Below are 25,127 nucleotides of genomic sequence, written 5' to 3' on the forward strand. Positions count from 1 at the left end.
AAATAAACTGACTCTCTCCCTGTGCTCCTTGGATGCGGTCACTATTTCCTAGATGCTGTTGATACTGACATGAGAATCAGTGTTGAAAAATACATTCTACAAACAGACCTTGGTTCTTTGCATTTTCCCTCTCCCATTCCTACCTTTTAGGCAGAACTTTTCTGTGTATCTTGAGATGATCTGAAACTCACTATCCTCCAGCTTCAATTTCCTGAGTGCTGGAATTACAGGTGTGCCCAATCACTTCTGCTCTCTCACCACTTTGGACAGTATTCTGCCTGTGCCTTTATGGCAACATACCTAAAATCTATTTTTAGGATCCTAGAGAATAGGGTTTGAGTATCTTGTATAATAGTAAAAAATAATAAGGATGGGTGTTTCATGTGCTTTTTTAAAAAATGTGATTGAAAAAGAGGAAATGGTTTGGGGTGCATTTTTCTGTTTGAAAAGTTCACTTTAATGATTTTTGTGATACATGACACTTTTAAAACAGGCTTGCATTTTGAGAATGAATTGCCTTTTGCTATATTTTTCCCCCCATCAGTCCTGTTTAGACATGGGTGGGCGGGGGAGGAAGTGCATATTTATATCAGTGATAGGCCAATAAATAAAATGTTGCATTTTTCAGGAGAAAGTGCCTGGAAACTAATTAGAGTCAGAAGCAGAGATTGAAAACACTATACTTTGGTTATTTTGTGTCTACCATGTTGGTGCATCTGTGGAGATGGTGAAAAATCACCCTGATCAGGAGGAAATCCCCGTGAAATGGATGTAGGTCCACTGTGATTGTCTTTTAGTCATTAGCTCTTTCTCCTTTCCCTCTACAGCTTGCTGAAGACAAATCTTAATGGAAATGAATTGCACTTAGTGGACAGAGGATATTTCTTTCTGTCTGCGGAAAGTAAAACTATTCAGCCATACACCTGCTGCATAAGTAGGAAAATACCTAGGGTACCATTTTCATTGTAAAGAAGCCATTTCTAGCATCATCAGTATGGCTAATCACAGGAATTGTTTTGGCAGAATTACTGTTTTATCAAAAGAAACCTAGAAAAATGCCCCAAATTTGTGATTAGTGTCCAAAAACAGCAGGTGGAATTGTAAAACTTTTAGATATAGCATATAAAGTGCCATTTGTACATGATAATAACTGCATTGGTATTCATTAGGCTATCTAAAGCTTATCTGTTTAATCATAAATAGTTCACAAATAGTTTGGTATCATGAAATTAAAATGTAATTAAATAGAATATAAGTATCATAAACTATATAGCATGTCTAAATTATAATGGATCCATCATTTTTATTTGAGTATTAAGAAAGGCTTTTACCTAATCTGAGTAAAATGTAATTTTAAGAGATGATTTGATGTGTGTGTGTGTGTGTGTGTGTGTGTATCTGTGTGTGTCTGTGTGTGTATGTATGCCAGTACTGATGTTTGAACTCATGGCATCATGCTCTCATATAGCTTTTTCACTCAAGGCTGGCACTCTACCACTTTGGCCAAACCTCTAATTCCATCTTTGCTAGTTGATTAGAAATAAGAGTGCCAGTAATTTCCTGCTCAGACTGGCTGTGAAACTGAGTGGCTAAAATTAAGGTATGGACCAATGGCACTTGTCTCAAAGGGACTGTTGAACTTCACTTTTGTATCTGAGGCTTAAATTTAAAACAAGGAATCTTCATATTGGAAAAGTATTTACTTACTATCTGCAGCAAGTCTAGCAAAAGGAAAAATGATACCAAATAGATTCCATTTATTGTGTTAGTGTTCCAATACTGCATCCTTACAGACCTAAGGAAATCAATCTAAGGGAGGAAAGATTTATTTGATTCTCAGTAACCAAGGTTTTAGGTGTTGGTCATCTAGCTCCATGTTTCTGCTTCCCATAGGGAAGCAGAATGGTCAATGGGATCTGGGAGAGTATAGAGGATGTAGGGGGACAAAGGTAATTACTTCATAGTCTCCAGGAAATAACAAAGAAAGGAGAGATCCAGGGACACAATGGACCCTTCAAGTATATGCCCTCCATGACCTACTTCCTCCATCCATGCCTCATCTTCTGATGCTTCCACCACCACCTCTCATTCATAGCGCTTAGGCTATGAATCGCCCAGTGGATTAAACTTTGAGGCGAGTAAGGCCAATCACATCCCAAGTCCCTGCCTCTGAACATTCATAGATAGGGACCAAACCTTCCACATTTAAGTATGAGAGTTCATTTCAGATTCAAATCTTAACAGTCAATATCTATCTATCTATCTATCTATCTATCTATCTATATATATATATATATATATACTTCATACAAGAAGGCAAGGATTAATTCATCAGATTTTTCCCAATAAAAGTATCATAGCATTTGTTACACTGCAAGTCTGAATTTCCTGGGTATTATTCTGGTTATGTAATTATTATTCTAGGCATGTACTAAACTAATGAGTTTTACTAGAACTAATGGAAAATTAAGGGTAACATATGCCGATTTCCTACTGGTGAAAATAATATAAGGACTATATCTAACTTTTGAGATCTGTTTATTATTGAAGTCACAATATTCAAAGTTATCACAGTCTGTTTTTTTGATAAAAATACATGATAGATTCTAAAATTACAATGATAAGAGCTTGGGAAACAGTTCAATGCTTCAGTATTTGTTTAGGTATGCAGACCTAGATATGATTTCCAGGACCACAAAAACAAGAAGTTACTGATAATGGTATTCATAAGTATGTCTGAAATTGATTATCCAGATATCTTTTCAGCAGAGAAACAGTGATTAAAATGGCATAGTGTTGCTCAGATCATCTGCTAATGAACTCATTGTTTTATTGCAGCTTTCAGCATTAGAGAGGCAGATCTTTGACTTCCTTGGCTTCCAATGGGCTCCTATTCTTGGAAATTTCCTACATATCATAGTAGTCATATTGGGTTTATTTGGAACCATTCAATACAGACCTCGATACATCATGGTGGTAAGTCTCACTTTTCTCATGTCTCTTGATATGAAAAGTACATCTCTCTGAGAGAAAGAAAATAATTTAAACTGATACCCTCTAAGATGAGGCAGTATTACTGCTCCAACCTTCAAATTAGATTAACCTTCAAACTCAGATTAACCTTCAAAGTCAGATTATCCTTCAAAGTCAGAAATGTTCTTCTGTAGATCAGATAGCACAATGACTGCTCTACAGGGAGTACAAAGTAGTGCACTCTTAAGTCTGAGATGGCATAGTGTGACACAGCACAACCACATGCTGGTTTTACATGGAAGCTCAATGTAGGGTGTGAATACAGGTCATGATGCCATGCAATATATATTAACAATGTCTGGTTGTACCAACTTATCATCAACCTCTAATAGCATTCTCAGAAGCCCTAGAAAACAAATCTATGTAATATAATTGATTAATCTCACATTTGTGAGACCATAATTTAAAACAAGAACATTACAAATACTTGTATTGAAAGATAGTTACTGATTTACTGATATACCATTCATATGTTTCATACTATTTGTTATTTAATGTTTCTCTATTTTGTCATGGTAAACTGGAAATACAGTCCTTCCTGCAAACTATACCAAACATGGTCAGCCCTCTCTCTCTCCTTGGACAATTTAAGAAATGCAATCATGTTACCCACAACCTAATATTCATAGTAGTTATAACAGTAGTTACTCATCATAATTGGTTGTCAGTTTTCTTTTAAAAAGGGTAGTATTTTAAGTTACCTGTGTTAGAAAATTGTGAGACCTAATAAGCAGTAGCAATATAAGTAATTAAAATAGCAGTAATACTAATATATTATAAAAATCTCTGCAAGCCTGGATAAATAAGTGTTGTTTAGTAGACTTTTGAAATGTTTATACAATACAGTGACATTACAAGACTAGAAAAATACATGCCTTCAAAACTGTGCCATCTTGATCTGTAATCCTAGTTCATCCCACCTTCTAAAATTTCTCTTGTCTTGTCACTCTGGAAACCGAATTCCCAACATTTATACCCTCCCAGAACACATTTAAACCATATGTAAATCAACAGGAAACTCTTTAAAAGATATAAGTATTTTTCTTGTGTATATTTATGATTGCCTAATCTCACATTTTGAGGAATAAATCTATTTTCTAAACTGTTAAAAAAAACTGTGCCATCTTTCCATTTTCATGTTGTCTAATCTGTTGACGAATGTTAAGTTACACAATTCCTCAGAAATGTACTAGCTCTCAACTTTGAATCTCAAAATTGGCCTCCTGATGTTTCTTATTGCAGAGTGGAGGTGACCTTAACTGATCAACAAGGCCATTCACATGGCCCCAGGAGTATTTCATGTCATTCTGTTTGTTGCACAAATGAACAATTTCTTCTGTACTCTCATTCTATTAAAAATAATCACTACTGAACCTCTGCATAGATTGCTGGAAAGGCATTGGACTTCCTGTGTGAAAGGTTTTCAATATCAAATTTCTATTGGATTCTAAATACTGGTAGAGTACCCATCACTGACATTTATTTTATTTCATATTCTTGTTAGACTAAGACTTAAAATTGAGGATATCCACAAAAAATGACCTCCATAGATGATACTGGAGATAGCTATTAGACACATTAACTGGTCCTAGTGATTTAACCCTTGAAATATTGGTTCTACATAGACTTTTACATAACTACTCCCTTAGCTGTGGCTCCTGCCTTCTTTCTGATTGATATATATCCTACTTGTTTCTTTCTCCCTTCTAATGTGTCATTACATTTTCATAAACTATGGATTACCATGCTTCCATGGATCCTTCAAATAGTCAGAAGAATTTTTTCTGATGCATGTGACCAAATTCATATCTCAAGAACCTTTTGTCCTTCTTTCTTTTCTGACTTTCTGCCTTCCTGCCTTCTTTCCTCCAGTCCTTCTTCTCATCCTCATTCACCTTCCCCTCTTATAATTTTCACCCTTTTCTTTTTATTTGAATTTAAAATGTTTTAGCTTATTTACTACCAAATATCTACCATTGTGTTGGATGTGGAGTACAGGACAACTGTGATTTAGTGATAGAAAGGAAGAAATACAGCGTTTAATGTGACAGCTAGAGAGGAGTAGCAGGGTAAAGTGCTCTGTGGAAGTGCTGGGAGTTGAGATATGCAATGTGATTGAGTGAGAATTCACAGGGGAAAAGTGGTAGAGGAGATTCTGAGCAGGAAGCAACACAGAACATATAATAGGAATTCATAAGCATTCACTGACTGTTGTACTATACTTGACCTTGATAGCTAGAACAAATTCCTTGGATAAAAGGGAGAAGACAGGATCCTGATCCAGATTTCTCTATAGGTTGTTGAATGACTGGAAAAATTGGAAGTAGAGGGATTGTTAGAGGGCTGGGGAGGGTGTTACTCCAGTGGAGAGACGTTTAAGGATGAATAGGTCATGTGTTCTCTGCTCCTTCTTCCTCTCTAGCCTCTTGTTCACATCACCTTGTTTAGTTTATTTGCCCCAGCTGTAACATTTTTTGGTCTGTTTTAGTGATTAATCATGTTCAGGTTCGATCATTTGTTTACCTTTAAGTCTTCTCTACTAGGCAAAGAACCATTGAGAACATAGAAGGTGATGGCTGTTCTCTCTATATATATTTATTCATTGTTTGTCTCTCTTTCTTTATGGGTTCTCAACATTGAGCTGTCAAGCTTCTCTCCCTAATATTTGTTCCTTTTGTCCCTCTCTGCCATCTTGATTCTATATCCATGGAAAAGCACTTTTTAGATTCCAGAATCCCCAAAGATAATCAGCTTTAAGAAAATCAACTAAAAAGATTATTTCACCCAGCAACAACAAAATTTACATTTTTTTAACAGCACATGGAATATTTTCCAAAATAGACCACATTTTAGGGCATAAAACAAACCCAGGCAGAATCAGAAACACTGAAATTATTCCCTGCACACTCTCAGATCACAAGGGCATAAAATTGGAACTGAACACCAATCTCCACCAATGAAAACCCTGTAACTCATGGAGACTGAACAACACATTGTTGAATCACCAGTAGGTCATCAAGGAGATCACAACAGAAATCCAACAGTTTATGAAATTTAACAAAAAGAAGCACACAAAATACCATCTCCTTTGGGACACAGCAAAGGCTATACTCAGAGAAAAATTTATAGCTCTGAGTGCCTACAATAACAAATTGGAAAAATCTGAAACCAACAATTTAATGCATCAACTTAAGTGCCTGGAAGAAGAGCAACAAACCAACCCTAATCCCAGTAGATGAAAGCAAATTATTAAAATCAAAGCAGAATTAAATGAATTGGAGTCTAAACAAACTATAGAAAGAATCAACAAAACAAGGAGTTGGTTCTTAGAAAAAATTAACAAAATTGATAGACCCTTAGCAAATCATACCAAAAAAAACAAGGGAGCATATTGAAATAAACAAAATCACAGATGAAAATGGTAATATCATTACAGAAATTACCAAGATCCAGAGCATCATGAGGGAATACTTTTCAAACCTTTATGCCAACAAATTTGAGAATCTAGAAGAAATGGATGAAATTCTAGCCAATATTAACATACCCACACTTAACCAAGAAGACTTAATACAACTAAACAGGCCTATTTCTAGCACTGAAATAGAAATGGCAATAAGAGACCTTCAACCCAAGAAAAACCCAGGGCCAGATGAATTCACAGGTGAATTCTATAAGGTCTCCAAAGCAGAGCTCCACCAATACTCCTCAAGCTCTTCAACGAAATTGAAAACAAGGGCTCTTTGCCAAACTCATTCTATGAAGCCAGTATAACCCTCATCCCCAAACCAGAGATTCATCAAAGAAAGAAAACTATAGACCCATTTCTTTGATGAATATTGATGCAAAACTTCTCAACAAAATACTGGCCAACAGTCTACAACAACTCATCAAAAAAATTATACACTATGATCAAACAGGATTCATCACAGGAAGTGAGGAGTGAGATTCCACCTCACTCCAGTTAGAATGGCCAGGATCAAGAAAACTAATAACAACAGATGCTGGAGGGGATGTGGCCAGGAGGGATCACTACTACACTGTTGGTGGGAGTGCAAACTCATTCAGCCACTATGGAAAGCATTATGGCAGTTCCTCAAAAGACTAAACATAGAGCTCCCCTATGACCCAGCAATTCCACTACTTGGCATTTACCCAACCGTCCAGAAACAAGGACATACTAAATCCACTAGCACAACGATGTTCTTTGCAGCACTATTTACCCTAGCAAAGATATGGAACCAACCCAGATGTCCCTCATTTGATGAGTGGATCAACAAGATGTGGTATTTATACACAATAGAATCTATGCTTCCATCAGAAAGAACGACATCACCCCATTTGTAAGGAAATGGAAAGACTTAGAAAAAATCATATTAGGTGAAGTAAGCCAGACTCAAAGGAACTTTGGCTCAATGGTTTCCATCATTTGTCATAATCAGTAGAAACTTTGGGCTCTCTTAGCAGAGATTTACAATAGAAAAAAAATCTAGAGACATTAGGCCAAATAGTACGACACTAAATGTAAGGACCTCCAGGATAAAGAAACCAAAGCCATATAATGAGTGACTGTTGTTCTTAATGTACTATGTTATCTCTCATCTCTTTTGCTGTCCCTTGGTTGTCTCATACTGTTACAGTTTTTCACCTTGTTATCTGATATATTTTATATGTTCTTAATTGGTTATTTGAAATTGGATAGGGAAGGGGGGAAATCAAGGTAAGTGAGGGGAGGGTGGTAGGGAAATGGGGACCATGTCATGAGAAAGGGTATCAGTGTTTGTGAAGTTATGCACCTTGAAGTTATGCACGTTCTATCTCATGAATATAATGCAACCCTTTTATTAATCACAACAAAAATTATTTAAAAAAATAAAAAAGAAAATCAATTAAAACTAATGCACCTTCTATCTGGCAAATGTAATATAACTCTTCTATTAATTACAATAAAAAGAAAATCAATTAATATCTTGGCATATCTAATTTTGTTTTATTGCATTGCTTGCCAAACATCTGTGATTTTATTTGCTTTCTTCCTAAAATTCTGTCCTATGAATGTAGTAGAATTATTAAAACAGCTCTCCATAACCAATGTTTTATTTGGTTTAATCTATTCTCCCAAATGCCTGATGAGATCTGTATTACTGTTTTCACATACAAGGAAACAGGTAAAATAGGTTGAGTAACATGTTGAGGAAACAAGCACAGGGAGGAGCAGGAAGAATAGATTCATTGGCTTCATTTGAAGTTGTTTTAGAGCAATCTACTTTCCTTCCCCTGCCAGATTTCAGATCATACTGTTACAATGGTCAGTGTAAGTTGTGCCTTTCTTCTGAAGCTAGTGCTAAAACAGGATTGCCTACATGCTAGTTCAGATTACCTCTCAGTCTCACATAGCTGCAAAAATGCTTAAAGAACCAGAAGTCCACAAGTGTCAGAGGTGTTTTTCATGAGACACACATGTTGGTATGTAGGAAAGTGACCATGCTATATTTGTTAGTTTCTATTTTTGTTGTTGTTTGTTTGTTTGTTTCTGCCAGTTCTGGGCTTGAGTGCAGAGCCTGAGTGCAGTCCTTGGATTTTCTCAAGGCTAGAACCCTACCACTTGAGCCATAGCACCACTTGCAGGTTTTAACATGTATGTGGCACCAAGGAATTGAACCCAGGTATTCATATATGCTAAGCAAACACTCTACCTCTAGGCCAAACTCCTAGCCCCTTTAGTTTGTTTTATTATACAGAGGCCTCTGACCTTAATCTATTTCATAGAAAATTGTTATTAGACATTAACTGGTGTCCTGGATGATTCTCGTATTTTAAAAAAGATTACTGAAAATAAATGTGGCCTACAAAGCAAGGTGTGTTTTCAAAGACATCAACTTTTTTTAAATGACAGTGAGAAGAAGCCTAGATCAGAAATCCAAACTGACTTTTCCCTGAATGAGCATGGATGGCAAATTTTCTCTGAGTCTCTTCTACTCTCCTTAGTATTACCCTGCTTTATTGGCTGGAACAGTCACAAATACATGCTGACTAAACTTAATCCACTTTCAATCAACAGATACTAAGAGGCACCATGTATGTGCTCAATGTCCACTTTGAGAATAATAAAACAAAATGTCTGTCACTGCTACACTTTAATGGAACTTGGAATCTCAGATTTTCAAAAACACAGAAGGTCATCCACAGCCATTTGTGACAACAACAAGTTTTTACCACACTTCAGTTAAAGAATTAATCAACCTTATATAAATGGCATAGGTAAAGAACCATGGAGAATAAGCTTTCCAATGTCCACAGGTAAATCTCGAAAGTCCATAGAGGAGAAATCATATCAAAGCCTATGAAAATTACTTTGTGAATTTCCTCTCCTATGTCTTCTGTGCTCTCACTTACTCATCTTCCAACAGCCACAGGGAAGAAGCTGTACATTCTAATGATCACCACACTTCTGCATATACCGGACCCTCTTCCTGCAATGACCTATTCTTTTTATTCCTTTGCAAAACACTTAATAATGTCTCAAGTAAATTGCAGTCTATTAAACATTTTAGCTACCCACCCAGTGAGAACTAAATGCCTTATCCTCTCTGCTGCTGCAGATCCTGATAATTATCCCCACCCTAAACCCTCCTGTGATCCTGCCTCCATACCCATCTTGCTGCACTCAGTGGTGTGGTCCTGAAGACAGGAAGGACTGAGCTCATTCACTTTGGCATCTAAGTGTTAGAGATATTTAAAAGATCTTAATGCTTGATTGAATGAATAAATAAGCTTATGGTTATTGGGTGAAGTGACTTCAAGAATACAAGGACTAGATAGTTTGATAGAACATGTCTGCCATAGTTCAGCAAAAAATACTGACTATTCTGCCTTGACTACTTCAATCAGAACTCAGATAAGGGATTACATGACAAAGGAAACTATGTTGTGCTACCTGTGCCTCCCATTAGCTGATTTATTCTTCAAACCCTGTGGCTTCTAGACTCTGTAATGTTGCTGTACCATAGAAAAAACATTTAGAAAAGTTCCCCCAATTACTGAGTAAAAAGACGATAATTTTATTCCAGATGCATCACTACCAAAAAGAACAAATGCATTTAATGTTGGGATTTTCCATGTATTTTGCCTCTAGGGATTAAAATGTATTTTTGTTAAGGGGATATACAATTCATCATTGAATTTTGAATGCACCTTTTGTGTTTTTTCGATTGATGAACTTTTGGAACTGTATTTATCAGCCATACCCTTGTAGAATCAGTCCCTATTTACTTCTATGCTAAATGTGTTTAAATTTAGTTGTGAATCCCAAAAGAAGAATCTTTCCTAGAATTATTTAAATTGTGACTATTTTATCAATCAGTCAGTTCAATTAAAGAGACATTAGTTTCAAGACTCAAGAGTTAGCAAATCTGTTATATAGTTTTTGAATAAAGAATAATATGGAGTTAAAATTAACTTAATGCTGCCTTTAAATTAAAAACATGATAACTAGGTGCTAGTGACTCACATGTATAATCCTAGCTGTTTTGAAAACTGAGACCTACTGCCAGTCAGGCAGAAAAGTATGTACAGCTCCATCTCCAATTAATTAGCAAAATGCCATGCTGGAGGCATGGCATAAGTGATAGAGCACCATTCAAGATTGCAAAATCCAAGTGAGAGTTCATGGCCTGCTACTGGCACAAAAGAAAAACAAAAAGCAAATGAAAGCACATTTGTTAGGGCCACATTTTAGTTATTTGAACTGTTGTACAATGCTAGAATGCTATAGGTACAGCTTACTTTATTTTGAATTGTTCCCCAAAGGGTTGGAAGCATAGCTCAATCCATGGACAATGATGTCTAACAACAGTGAGTCCCACAGTTCCATCCCCAGAACTAAACAATGAAAAAGTAAATAAAATATATGAATGATTAAATAGTGATCCTTCTCTATTATGTCATCATAGTATTCTTCCCCTAGTATTGCTCAGCATAACAATGTAGAATGGTACATTTCAATTCAGTTGGTCCCAGATTTCAATTCTGGAATTCTCTATGCCTTTTTGGGGGTCACATTTACCCCATTTATAAAAACCTGAAATCTTGATCAAAGGTCCTTTTCTAAGAACTAATGTGGATGGTACTATGGCCTACTGGTAGAGTGCTTGCCTAACATTCACAAAACCCTGGGTTCAATTCCTCATACTATATATACAAAAAAGCAGGAAGTAGAGTTATGGCTTATATGGCAGGGCCCTAGCCTTGAGAATGCTGAAGGGCAATGCCCAAGCCCTTAGCTCAAGACCCAGTACTGGCAGAAAAGAAAAAGAATTAATGTGTCTTTCTTACCGAATTTCAAAATAAACAGTCTTCATAATTATTAGACTGATCTTTTGTTTGTCTCATTTTGCTTTACCTGTCATTAAAATGAACAGGTTACATGAAACTTTAAATTTATTCTTAATATAAATAGTAAGCTCCAAAAATATTAGAAAAACAAATAAGCTAGAATCTTACTCCAATTTACTGTGTATCTAGAAAATTATAAATACGAATTGTGACGGATTAATACATCATGAAGGAATGATGACCAATTGGTCTTTCTGATAATTGAAAAATCAACTCAAAAAGTAAACAAAAATTTGAGGTTGTAGACAAACTGTGTAATGGGGAAGACTAGATTGGAAAAATCTCTAAAGTCCATTTCTTTTTTTTCATATATTTTATTGTAATTAATAAAAAGGGTTACATTATATTCACCAGATAGAAGATACATTAATTCACAAATATTGATACCCTTTCTCATGTCATGGTCCCATTTCCCTCCCTCCCTCCCCCCCACTTATCTTCTACAGTCCATTTCAATTAAAAAGTGCTGAAATCAATTCATAAAACTAGGAAGCATTTAGAAAACACATGGACCACAGGAACATTAACTCACTTTTATAGGTATTGTTTACATGAGCCAATATTTAAACTACATGCACTGATTTTAAAATAGGAGGTGACTGCAGATTATGACAAAGTGATGTTTTTACATGGGGAAATTAGGAGTTCTATAATCTGGACCTGGCATCTGAAATAACCAAAGTATATTCAATACAAATGAAAACATCATTTATTTGAATTCTCATTTTAGTTCAATTACTGGTTTTAAAAAAAACTAACCTACTTAAATAGAAGGCAGGGAATATTGTCAATCTGTAGGGTCAACAGCCCATTCTAATGTTTCTGCCTAGGTAAATTCCATTGCACATAGTTATATTGTTGAAGACTTTGTTCAGGTATATAGTTTACATCTCCATTCAGGGATAAAGTTTCTGTTTCATCATTACTTCAAATCCAATAGTGCATTCGTTGTTCCCAAAGCATATTAGAAGAAACTTTGAAATATCATAGGAAACAGAAATCCATCACATTCATATCATATATAACATTAATTTCAGATGTAAGCCACACTCATTCTTAAAACATTGACTATTATAGAATTGAAGTGAGTGAAATGAATTTTTGGTGAACTAGATGTTTGATCAGTTTGTGATTTGACAAAGTCATAAATTTAGTCAACATTAACTTACAGTTAATTTATCGTCCTTTTTCCTAAGACAGCTTAAAATAGAGTCAATCAAAGTAAGCATGTCTGTACCGGAGGAAAATTTTTCATCTTCCACAGTACTGATGCTCCCTAGGTACAGAAAAGATGCTTGGTTGCCTCAGTTTTCCTGTGGTAATTGCATGACCTGGATTGATTTGAGTAATGTACATAGCATGGTACCAAGAACACAGAAAGCACCAGAGCTATCATTTGGAAACTGCTCGGCCTGGTATCAGTGGGGGCACAGAAGCAGATCTCTCTTGTGAGAGACTAGAGTGTTCATCAGTAACTCAATCTCTAGTAGGATTGTTTCAAGGATATTTCATTGTACTTTTATTCTAATTATAAATTACCTGACTTTACTAAAGTAATACTTGTTGTGAGTTTAGACTTGGTATCCAATTATCTAGGATCATATGGTTCTGTAATTTAAATCATTTCCTTACTTTAGTCTTGTTTTATGTGATGCCCTTTCCTTAACCTCACTCTCTGGCTTTTTTCTTCATTATTTTCCTATTCTGATACATTTATAATTAGATTCATTTCAAATGGAAAATATCACATACTAAATACCATTCAATTAACAATTTGTTGTGATTGTGGCTTATAAAACTATACATTAAGCCAGGCAACCAGTGGTTCATGTCTGTAATCCTAGCTACTTAAGAGGGAAAGATCTGAGGATCACAGTTCAAAATCAACCCAGACAGGAAGTCTATAAGACTCTTACCTCCAATTAACCAGCAGAAAGCCAGAAGTAGAGCTAAGAATAAAGTGGTAGAGCACTAACCTTGAGCAAAAAAAAGGATATAGATAACCTATTTTCAATATCCATAAATAGATTATAATTTAGAAAACTTCCAGCACAGTGTCACTTTTAAAAAAGTATCTAAATTCACTCATAGTAGGAAACTTTCTGAAAAAGAAATATTGTAGCACCTGCAATATTTGTAAACATTAATAATCTCACAATATGCTTTTTAAATCAGTGAACTGTTAAACATGTTCAGCATATATCCCCAGTGATCTGAGTTTTAATTTACTATAAAAAGCATTATCATTTTTGGAAAACAGAACACTGTCTCTCAAAAGAGTATGATATTACATTGAAAATACCAACTACAATATTACACAACTATCTGAGATTATTTTAAAAGCCTTTAGAAAAACAGAAAAAACAGAAACACATAAAATACAAATTAAATTTCACAAATAGTTAAATATATCTGATAAAGTTTCTAATAGGAACATGCCTTTTTTTTATACAATTCTAAAATTCATGTTTCTATTTTTTAAATAGCATGTAACAAGCAAAGCAAATGATTTTAATATTTATTTTAAGAACATCAAGCAATGATTATAATTACTGGTAGCAAAAATTATTTAATTAGTTTTCCCATTTAAGAAATTAAAATTCATGGATTTTCCTGGTACAATAAAATGAGTGGGCAAACTATCAAAATCTGATTTGTCAGTTACACTCCATGCAATGTGGTATCTTCAGTCATTCAAGCTGTTTCATATGTCAATTATCAGTCATTTTTGTCTGCATAAAAATGATTTAAGGGGCTAGTAGGAGAAGGAAGGAGGAGAGTATTGAAAGGGGTGACAATTTTAAAAATTAAAAAAAAGACTGGATGAGGCAAGCCCTAAGACCATTTATATTGATGAGTCTGATGAAATCTATCTTAAGATTGACTAATACTCTAAGTGATAGCATTTCCTAGTGTTTAATAAATCAATAAAACAGTTCATTAGTAAAGAGAGCACATTTAGAATTTGTTGATGTAAATGAAAAGTTTTTTTTTCCATTATAGAAACTTGTTGTTTGTTCTTAATTCTGACCATTAATTTAAGTTTTATTAAAACTATTTTATGGGGCTGAAAGTTTGGTTGAGTGGTAGAGTGCTTGCCTAGCAGGCACCAAACCTAGGTTTGATTTCTCAGTACCACATACATAGTAAAAGCTGGAAATGGTGCTGTGGCTCAAGTGGTAGAGCTCTAGCCTTGAGAAAAGCCCAAGGATAGTGCTCAGTCCCTGAGTTCAATCCTCACAACTGGCAAAAAACTCTATTCAATATAATCATGCCTTTATTATATGTTGAAAGAGGCTCATTTTCTACCCTCAAATAACCCAACAGAAGAAATTTTGTTGACTTTATCTGACACATCCATTTTAAAACAGAGATTTTTAGTCAGAGATATGGAAGTTCTAGGTTTGGGAAAACATTTCTCGAACTTGGATAGATCAAGATATAGATGGAAGTCCAATATTTTGCTCACACCTATAATCTGATACTCAGGAAGCTGAGCTCTGAGGATCATGATTCCTTGAAGGGAGCCAGCAGAAAGGTGCCCAGGAGACTCTTATTCCCAGTTAACCACACAAAAAGCAGAACTGGTGCTGCAGCTCAAGTGGTAGAGTGCTAGGCTTGAGCAAAAAGAAGCTCAGGGACAGTGCCCAGATACTAAATTGAAGCCCTATAATCTACACAAAAAAATAAACAAAAATATGGCACTGATGGAGAGAGAGCAGAAAGATACTTTGATAGATACAGACTACATACTAATAGATACATATATACATACATAACATACATGCATTCATAACATATACACTCTACATATACATAATATATATACATAGACAGAAAATAGAGTGTAAGATAGATCATTGAAACTTTCCCTATTATTATATCCTGGAAAAGATAATGCTCATAAAACAGATATTATTATATGAGCATTTGGATTTCACCTGCATTTGCAAGTCAGCAAAATCACCTTAGAGATCAATCTAGGTCTTCTATCATCTACAAAAAGCAGTAGGAACTATTGAATTTTTAATTTCTTCATCTTAGGGGAACTCATAAACTCTTTTCTGAGTTTTCCCTATCTGTTTCTTCCCAGAAGACAGATTTATTGACATTGAATTATTGATTCATTTAGCATACATGTGTTTCATCTCCGCATTTCTCATCTCTTTCTCCCTCGTATCTTTCTATCTCTCCAGTATACAGTGTGGACTGCCCTTTGGGTCACCTGGAATGTCTTCATTATCTGTTTCTATTTGGAAGTAGGAGGTCTCTCTAAGGTGAGTTTATCATATCTTTAATGTCTTTGAAAATAGTGCACTTGTAAAAAAAAATCTGTGGTGATTGTGATATATTCTGTTATTGTTGCATCTAAGCAATTTAAGTAACGTTGCAAATAGGATTCTAATTTTGAAAAAAAGTTTTGGTACCATCAGAAAATGAAGGATCTCAGGAGTATGCAATATAAGGAACTTCAAAAAATTGTCCACTGGTTTTGTTTACACTAATAATATATGTTTATGGTAATGATATAGGACTTGGCTTCTACTTCACCCTCATGTCTGTTTCAAGAAGGCCTATGGTCTCAGTGAACTCTGCTTCAAATGTCAAGAGCAAATTGATTTTGATCCTTCCTGTGTTTAAAGTAGAAAAAGGTGTTGGCAAAGAATGAAATCGTTATCTAGTGAAGTACATGTTCGCAAACACACAAATGCATTCACATGGTGACTCCTTCTTAAATCCTATCAGACAGGAGACACTTGCATTAATACCCCTCTATCTCTAGCAGAAGAGAAAACAATTTTCTTCAGGCCTACAAAACAATGTATTTATAAGGCTTTTAAATGATGGATTTTTTGTTAACTAGCATAATATTTACTATACAGAAGAAATGTAAAAAATAGAATCAAAAAGGTATATGAGGGCTGTTTTTATTTTACATATCTCATTATCAAGTAAATTTTACAAATCACAATATCAAGCATTACAATTTCAAGTTCTGAATAAGGTAACTGTCTTTCAGTCGTGCTTGTGATTTAGATTTCAGAAAAACTGTCTTGACCAACACATTTAGCTAGGAAATGAAAACAATCCAGGTGCCCCTCAGTAGATGAATGGATCAAAAATATATAGTATGTACATTACCCCAACAACAAAATACAATAAAAATAATAAATAATATACATATATATATATGGAATTCTATGCTGCCATCAGAAAGAATGGCAATACCATATTCTTAAGGAAATGGGAAGATTGAAAAAATCATATTAAGTGAAATAAGCCAGAATGAAAGAAACACACACTCCATGGTTTTCTTCATTGGTAATAATTAGTATTTACCTAGGATTCTCCTAGCAAAAGATCACAATAGTGCAATAGATTATGTACATATGACCATATAAGATAATGCTAAGCAAAATGAACTCCAAGATATGGAAACAAGAGAATTTTCTTTGTGGCTGTTTTTAATGTACTATGTGAAGTTATTTATTTTTTCTTTCATTTTTCCCCTATTGCTTATTCTGTTATCACTGTATCTGGTTTTGGTTCCTGGTGTATTATATATACATTTATTTGAATTAGAGAATGGGACAGGAACAACAAAAGAGTGAATCAGTGCAATAATGATACTCACTAGACAATGTGAGGGAAATTAACTTGGTAGGAAATGATTACGGGGAGGGAAAGTAGGAGAAAAATGTGGGAGGGGTAACAATATTCAACAAAAAATGTATTCACTACCTTATGTATGTAACTGCAATGCCTCCGTACATCACTCTGACAATAAAATTAAATAAAATAATAAAAAATTTGTTGGGTGACTGGGAGTTTGGCCTAATGGTAGAGTGCTTGCCTAGCATGCACGAAGTCCCAGGTTCGAAGTTCTCATACATTCCTCATACATAGAAAAAGCCAGAAATGGTGCTGTGGCTCAAGTGACAGAGTCCTAGCCTTGAGGAAAAAGCCCAAGGACAGTGCTCAAGCCCTGGGACCGACAAAAAAACATTGTTGGGTTCCATTGAAGTCCATATGGCAACAAGGTATATTTCATTTAGCAAATACTTTGGAAGGACTTGTTGTAGAACCCCTCAAGGAGGTTCCTCTTTCTAAACTATCATCACTTCAAAACTAGAAGTTATCAATCATACCTACTTAGGAGGCTGAGACCTGAGGATTGTGATTTGAAGCAGTCTGGGCAGAAAAGTCCCCTAGGAGACCTTTATCTTCAATTAGTCATTCAAAAACCGAAAGTGGTGCTGTAGCTGCAAATGTTAGAGTACTAGCCTGGAATAAAATAACTTAGGGACAGAGTCCAGAACATAAATTCCAAGTCCCACAACTGACACCGCCCCTGCACCCCCCAAAATTACAACTTACCATTTTCTCATGATAGCCAATATGTTTAGTAGCCAAAGATATCCTTACCATGCTTTAGTCAATGTACTTAAGACATGTAAGTACTTAATGTTTATTCTGTTGATTTCATTTTGCCACTACTTTTGTATTGTCTCCTCTCTCTTTTTATTTTATTTTATTTTTTTGAAGTCTTTCTTTGGTAGTACTAGGTTTGAATTCAGACCTTACTATTGCTAAGCTTTCTTGCTTGTCAGGCTTTATTTTGATTAAGTCATGCCGTCAGCCTTGATTTTTGTTTTTTTTTTTAATTCTTGTTTGTTTTATGCTGTTGTTGTTTGTGTTTTGAAGGTTGAGTCTCACAGACTTTTCTGCAGGGGTTGGCTTTGAATCGGGATTTTTGATTCCTCACAGACTTTTCTGAATCTAAATTTTAGCTTTCTAGGTAGCTAGGATTACAAATGCAAGCAACATTGACTGGTTACCACTGATATTTTATACAGAAAAAAGGCCTATGTGTAAGTATCTCCTATATATGCAGATTTTAAAATAATTTTCAAATGCAAATCTTCTGGTAGGAGAATTATGAATAATGAGTTACGCAGTACATTTTCAACCTGTAGAGTCTTCTATCTTGGGATTCAAACAGCCATTTTAAATCATGTTTTTTTTCACTGAGTAAAAATTATTTTTTTCCACATGAACTGATTTGGAATAAATTAGACCAGAGGAAATTTGTCCTGTGGAATTAGCATCATAGTGTGCTGAAAGAAGACTGAATAGCAAATTATAAATATTTAGTTCAAATCTCGTCTTTAGCACTTATTAACGGTGGGCTGATAGCAAATCACTTAACCCTGCTGTGTGCATGTGAGGTATAGTAACGGGGCTGGCTTGAGAAGTAATGATAGTAGTTCATATTTATGACTGTTTCACACTGCTTATGCACATTCTATATGGCAACTCAGGTAAGCTTCAGGACAGATATGTGAAATGATAAGCTCAAACAAACAAATTAAGTATAGATATAGTAACATTGGTTTGTCATTTTCTTTCCCATTCAAATGCTATTAAGGAGTCAATCATATATTCATCATCATTAAAAATATATATAACTGCATAATGATCATACTAAATTTTTTTCTCTTCACTAGCCTCAAAGATGGTTACATCTCTCTGGCTAGACAGATTAGCCTCAACTTGAGGACAACTGAAAAAAAAATAGGGTGAGGTAAGGATCCTTGACCAAAACAAATATCCCTGCTATTCTTCCAGACTGGATTCTATTAGCTATGGAATTATTCCTTGACTAGGGCTGCTGTTGATACAGTTACTTTCTAGGGCTTCCTCTATCCTAATAGTGCATAAGTAATTTCTTTGAATTATCAACTTGAACAGATTAATAGAACCCGCCTTGTACTTTACCCTAAACACATAATTGTAGAGTATTAAGGCTACAAAATCTATTCTCTAAGTAATTTCCACATCGTCTACAAAATTTTAGTTATTATAGGGACAGATATGGCTGACAGTTGGCCAGTTTGCTCTCCATAATGCTGTCTTTCATCCTATCTACAGACTTGCATCCATCCGTGCTTTAAGAACAGCCATGATTTGGCTGAAAGGCAGTGAACCTTCCCCAGTTAGGGGAAAGTGGAAGCAATCCTTTCAATGCTTAGCTGGCTAAAGGTGCTCATTGACTCCTTTAGATTCAAAATGTATAATAACAGGAATAATCATGAATGTAATCTCTGTAATCAAAAACTTTATTGGATATTCATTAACTATAAACAATATAAAAGAATAGTGAGGCAAAAAATTTTACATCACTGTTTTAAAGTAACCAGTATCAATAAGTAAGCAATACATACAGTGAATTCAATTGGTGAGAAACTGAAGCAGATGAAACAAACAAATGGTAGTATGACAGATAAAAATAAAAATAACCATTCTCAGTGGTACACTCTATCATTTAAACACACAGATTAGAACACTGTATTTTTAAGATAGCTCAGTGCTATTTATTTGAAATATACTTTAAAGATAAATACATAGATGTCTTGATAATTGTTAAAAGTTTGAAAATATCCAGGCTTATGGGGAGAAAGAGATCTGAGGATCACAGTTCAAAGGCAGCCAGGGCAGGAAAGTCTATGAGACATTTACCTCCAGTTGACTACCAGAAAACCAGAAGTGGCACAGAGGTTCAAACTGGTAGAGCACTTACCTTGAGCAAAAAGAGCACGTAGGCCCTGAATTCAAGCTCCTTGACCAATAAAAAATAAAAAATAAAAAGTTAGAAAATATATGCCACTAATCAGAAGGTGGCTTCTATAAGTTTTATTAATACCTAAAATAAGTAGACCTTACTTCTTAATAGTCAGACTGTTGATACATATAAAAAGAATAATACGTAATACTACAATGTATCAAATGGACATAAGATACTTAAAATAGACAAAAATCACAAACTTATAGACCACATGATGTTTTAGAACACTGCACTGTTTTGGGGAGAACGGATATGAAAAATTATCAAATCCACAAGTGGAGGAGTTTAATAATTCTTTTATTATTATTAATAGAAAAAAATAGCCACAGCTCAGTAGAAATTAGATGCTTAAGTAACACTGTACAGCAACTCACATAACTCACCTGTATGGATATTGCACTCAAATTGACCAAGTACGTATTTACTTAAATATATGTGGAATGTTGACCACCACTGTATTTTCCTGAGTCATACAAAATGTCTCAGTAAATGCCCTGTGACTGGAATAATACAGACAGTATTCTCTAGTCACAAAGGAAACAGTGATTGAAAGTTAATAGTACTGTAAGATATCTAGGAAATTTTGAATAACTTAGAAGTTAAGGCATGCAAAATTAAATAATCCACAAATAAAAGAAGAAACAAAAGAGAAATTTAAAAGAACTCTGAAATACATCATGAAACACAACAAGTTAATATTTAAAGAAACACATAACCTCAATATAAGTTAAAAATAAATATTATAAAGTCTACCTTAAAAAGCAAAAGCTAAAAATGTAGTTGGATCTGTGGTCACATAGTTTATCCCTCTAAAGTATTAGTACACTGACAAATAATTCATAAGATTGAGAAAACTTAGCAATATTAGTAATTAATATTAATAAAGATGCATAACTATAGAAATTAGAATATAAAACAGTAAAACTAAACAGCTTCATTTGAACAAGTTTGACAAATGAAATCAGATTCCTAGACAGAATAATGTAAGAAACATAACACAAATAGAAATTAAAATATGCTTTAATTTGGGGCCGGGAGTTTGGCCTAGTGGTTAAAGTGCTTGCCTAGCATGCATGAAGACCCGGGTTCGATTCCTCGGTACCACATACATAGAAAAAAGCCGGAAGTGGTGCTGAGGCTCAAGTGGTAGAGCTCTAGCCTTGAGAAAGTCCAAGGACAGTGCTCAGGCCCTGAGCTCAAGCCCAGGACTGGCAAAATAAAAATATGCCTTAATTTATCATTATAAACCTTGATCAAAAGTTTCTACTTCAAAACCTTTCCACACATTTATAGTTGAAAACCTTTCAACCCCAAATAACATTAGTGACAATGTCCCAAACATACGAGGAAGAAAGGATGCTAATATTAGCTAAATCTAATATCCAAACAAATCCAACTCAACAAGAGTTAAGTTGACTCCAATATCTAGAGTCAACTAAACATTTTCCATTATTCAGCTCAGATTCATTCATCTGTTCGATGATTCTTGTTACTTTTTGTTCTGGGCTTCTTGCAACAATGAAAAGTTCTGGACCTCAACACCAGCTTTACCCTATCTTGCCCTCAAGAATCTCAGATCTGCCCAGAAATCTGTCTTGTCTTACCCCTAAAGGCTCATACACATGAGATCCTTACAAATGATCAGTCTCTGTGCCAATGAGACATCTACTCCCTTAGGTGTTAGAAGACCATGTAGTCCAGCTGAATTGAAAACTTTTTTTTAATCCCAATATATTTTAGTACATTTAAAAAGTAAGACTTTTTATTAATCCTCAAATTGTTTTTCTAATGGAAAGAGCCTATGATTAGATTTTTTGTTCTGTATTTTTCTTGTTCCATCCAAGAACAAAGGTACTTTTTGGTCAAGAATATTTTTTTTGTAATATAAAAAATAGAAAAGTTATAAACTGGACAAGAAGTGACACAATTTCAGCTTTCACCATCTATATTGCCATTCGTGTCTTGTTCTTAATTTTTGAGATTATATTGGAAAGGATAGTTACATACTATCTTTTAAAATAATATATTTAATGAAGGACATTTCCTGTTGTTATTAAGTTGTTGGTGACTTTTTTTTTTTTTTTGGTCTGTCATCGGGCTTGAATTCTGGGCCTGGGTGCTGTCCCAGAGCTCTTCAGTTCAAGGCTATCCTTCTACCCCTTGAGCCACAGCTCCACTTCTGGTGGACAATTAGAGATAAGAGTCTCATGGACTTGAGTTCCCCTGGCTGGCTTTGAACTGCGATCCTCAGATCTCAGCCTCCTGAGTAGCTAGAATTATAGGTGTGAGTAACCGTGACTGGCTGTTGGTTACTATTTTTAATTTTGTAAATGACCTAATCAAATGGATATGTGTATATATGTTTTTTAATACTACAGTTATTTAAATTGTTTAGTTTAGGTAATTTTACCAATATCAGATCCGTGTTAAAATATTTTCCATATGCTCTCCTCAGAGATCTGATTGCAATATCTTGTACAGAATCTATTTCTAGAATGACATAATTTTGTCACAATATGATTTTATTTATATTAAACTTATATGCTTTACTTATAGTATTGAATTCCCTATCTGCAACCCACTTAATAATACTATAATTAAACCTAATAAACATAAATATAAACTTAATTTAATATAATTTAAATGAATATTGAAATACTTAAATATGTGTTTAATATGTAATTCATATTATTTATCAGACTATATGATAGTATAGCTTTCTTATTGTAGTGAACTTTTAGTTAATTTAGAAAAGATTGAGGATAACCTCCTATGAGGGAATCTAGGAAGAAAATTTTGAGGACAGTCACTGGTAGGAGGTTCCATAGGTTGAAAACAAAGCCAAAGTAATAAAGTAAAAGTAAATATAACAGATCAGGTGCAGATGGAGGTCGCATGCCTGTAATCCTAGCTAATGAGAAGGCCGAGATCTGAGGACCAATGATTGAAGCCATCCCCGCCAGTTAGGTTTATGAGATTCATATCCCCAAGAAACTACCAAAAAGCTGGAAGTACCGATCTGTCTCAAGTAGTAGAAAGGCAAGTTTGAGTAAATGTGCTCATGGACAGTGTCTAGGCCTTGGGTTCAAGTCCCAGTACAGGTAAGAATAATGATAATAATAATTATAATTGTAATAATATTAGCAACACTAACAATATCAAAATTTGTTTCAAAAATTCAGATTTCTTTTAACTAGTAGTTAGAAGATGAGTCGAAATTCCTGGGTTACACTTGCCAGAAGCTATGTGTATCTAAATCATGTAGAAAAGACTGCACTGGAAAGGCAGAAGTGAAGAGACCCAGGAGGCTGAAGAATTAGACTGGGAACAGCTGGGAGGCCTAAGAGATGAGTCATGTCACAAAGCTACTGCTTAGAGGAAAGAAGGCCCAACTGTTATCCATCTGCTCATGATTTAAATAACTAAGATACCATGAGGAAGATGGGATTGTCCCATCTGGATCCACCATCTGCCTCTTTGCTGGGGCAGGGGTGGGGCTGAGATTGGAGATTTAACTAATACCACAAAAATACCCTGTCCAAGAGAACAAGATCCAAGTCATAGAGAAAATGAAAGGAGATTCTGAGAGAGGTTGAATATGCTCTAAGTACTTCATACACCAGTGAGAAAATGAAATAAAGCATGTTGAGGTTGGTTGAGAAGGGTAGATAAAGGAGGGGCTTGGAATCTGAACTAGGTACATGGTATGTATATAAGGGCATGTCAAAAGGAGCCCTCTTTGTCCACTGATGGATGCCCATAAAAATGGAGGAGGGATTGGACCAGTCTGTTAGAGGAATACAAAAGCGGTCATTCCAGAGCACAGCCTGACCTTTCATATTAACTGCTAGTCTACATTCTTTTGTCTATGAACAATCCTATCTCTAGCTAGTTAGAAGTACTTTGATGGCAGCCTCCAGATTCTCCTTCTGTTTTAGTCACATCTGCTAGCCACCCCTGCCACAGGCAGTTTTTGTTGCCATAATCTCAAGGACTGTGATTCTTCTTATATCTTCTAATTCTTAAAGTACATGGATTCGTTGTTTTATTATTTTTTTTTAGTAGCGTAGAGCTCTGGAGTGGAGATGAATGGATCTATGAAGACAATCTGCACTTGACACAGTCTCTCCATATGTCAGTTTCTTTTCTACAAAATGAAAAAAACCATAGCATTGATGTTACTGAGTTGTTGAAAGACTAAATAAACTAATATATATAGGAACTTTGACAGGATCTGGGTGTATTGTCACGTCTCGATGAGTTAGTACTATCTTTGTTGCCATCAACAGCATCATCTTTATTTAACACAGACCTCACAGTCTATAGTCTAACAATCTTGGGGACTTATAGTTATTGTGATGCAAGAGCTGTATGAGAAAAGTCATGTAGGACTCAGTGACTTGATTTTTTCTTAAAGTACAAAATAGTCCCTCATGAGGGGACCTCAGATATGCATATTAACTTCACAGCTGTAATGCTATTAATGAAATCTTTCCCTTCAACACATATATAGGTTTTTGATGTACATCTGCAGGCCAACTCTTACTGTCCTTCCTGCTCCCTTTAGGACTGCTGTAAGCATCGTTGGAAATCTCTAAGGCTGCTTTTCATGCCATACTTTAAGATTATCAAGGGCACAATTAATTAGTTATGAATACTCCTTTGGAAAGACTTGAAGCTTTTTTCACCTTTAGGAATACGTTTAGGACATAAATATGAAAATCTATCTCGTTTGATATAGTTGAAGATACGCTGAGAACTCAAGTTGCATGTTTTACTCCGAAATAATTACACTGATGTCTTAATGGCATCTTTTTAATTACTCCGAATTTTAGAAACTGCAGACTAATTTATCTTTTCTTGAAAGATGCATGAAACTTACTAAGTAATGGTCTTAGATAATGTCTAAAGTATGGTATTTTTTGTAGACTTCCTAATGTGTATGAGCATGAAGTTGCACATAAAGTGAGTATAAAGAAGATTTGTCCCATCATAAGCATGAGCTTTGATGAAATGAGGAAACCTTATAAGAACTTACCACTGGACATCAGTTGTCATAGTTTGTCCTTCCCTCTAA

The 25,127-nt window shown here is 34.9% G+C and overlaps 1 protein-coding gene across 1 annotated transcript in view; it reads left to right on the forward strand.

The window, feature by feature from the left end:
- The window catches only part of Nkain3 (sodium/potassium transporting ATPase interacting 3), a 518,782-nt gene that overhangs the window by 249,925 nt on the left and 243,730 nt on the right, over positions 1–25,127 (forward strand). The window contains exons 2-3 of the mRNA XM_090338872.1: positions 2,839–2,976; positions 15,621–15,701. Of these exons, the coding sequence (XP_090194998.1) occupies positions 2,839–2,976; positions 15,621–15,701 (219 nt within the window). The remainder of the gene's footprint in view (positions 1–2,838; positions 2,977–15,620; positions 15,702–25,127) is intronic.

This window comes from Megascapheus bottae, chromosome 9, assembly GCF_031878675.1.
Source record: "Megascapheus bottae isolate mThoBot1 chromosome 9, mThoBot2.hap1, whole genome shotgun sequence".
In the NCBI taxonomy this organism is placed as follows: Eukaryota; Metazoa; Chordata; class Mammalia; order Rodentia; family Geomyidae; genus Megascapheus; species Megascapheus bottae.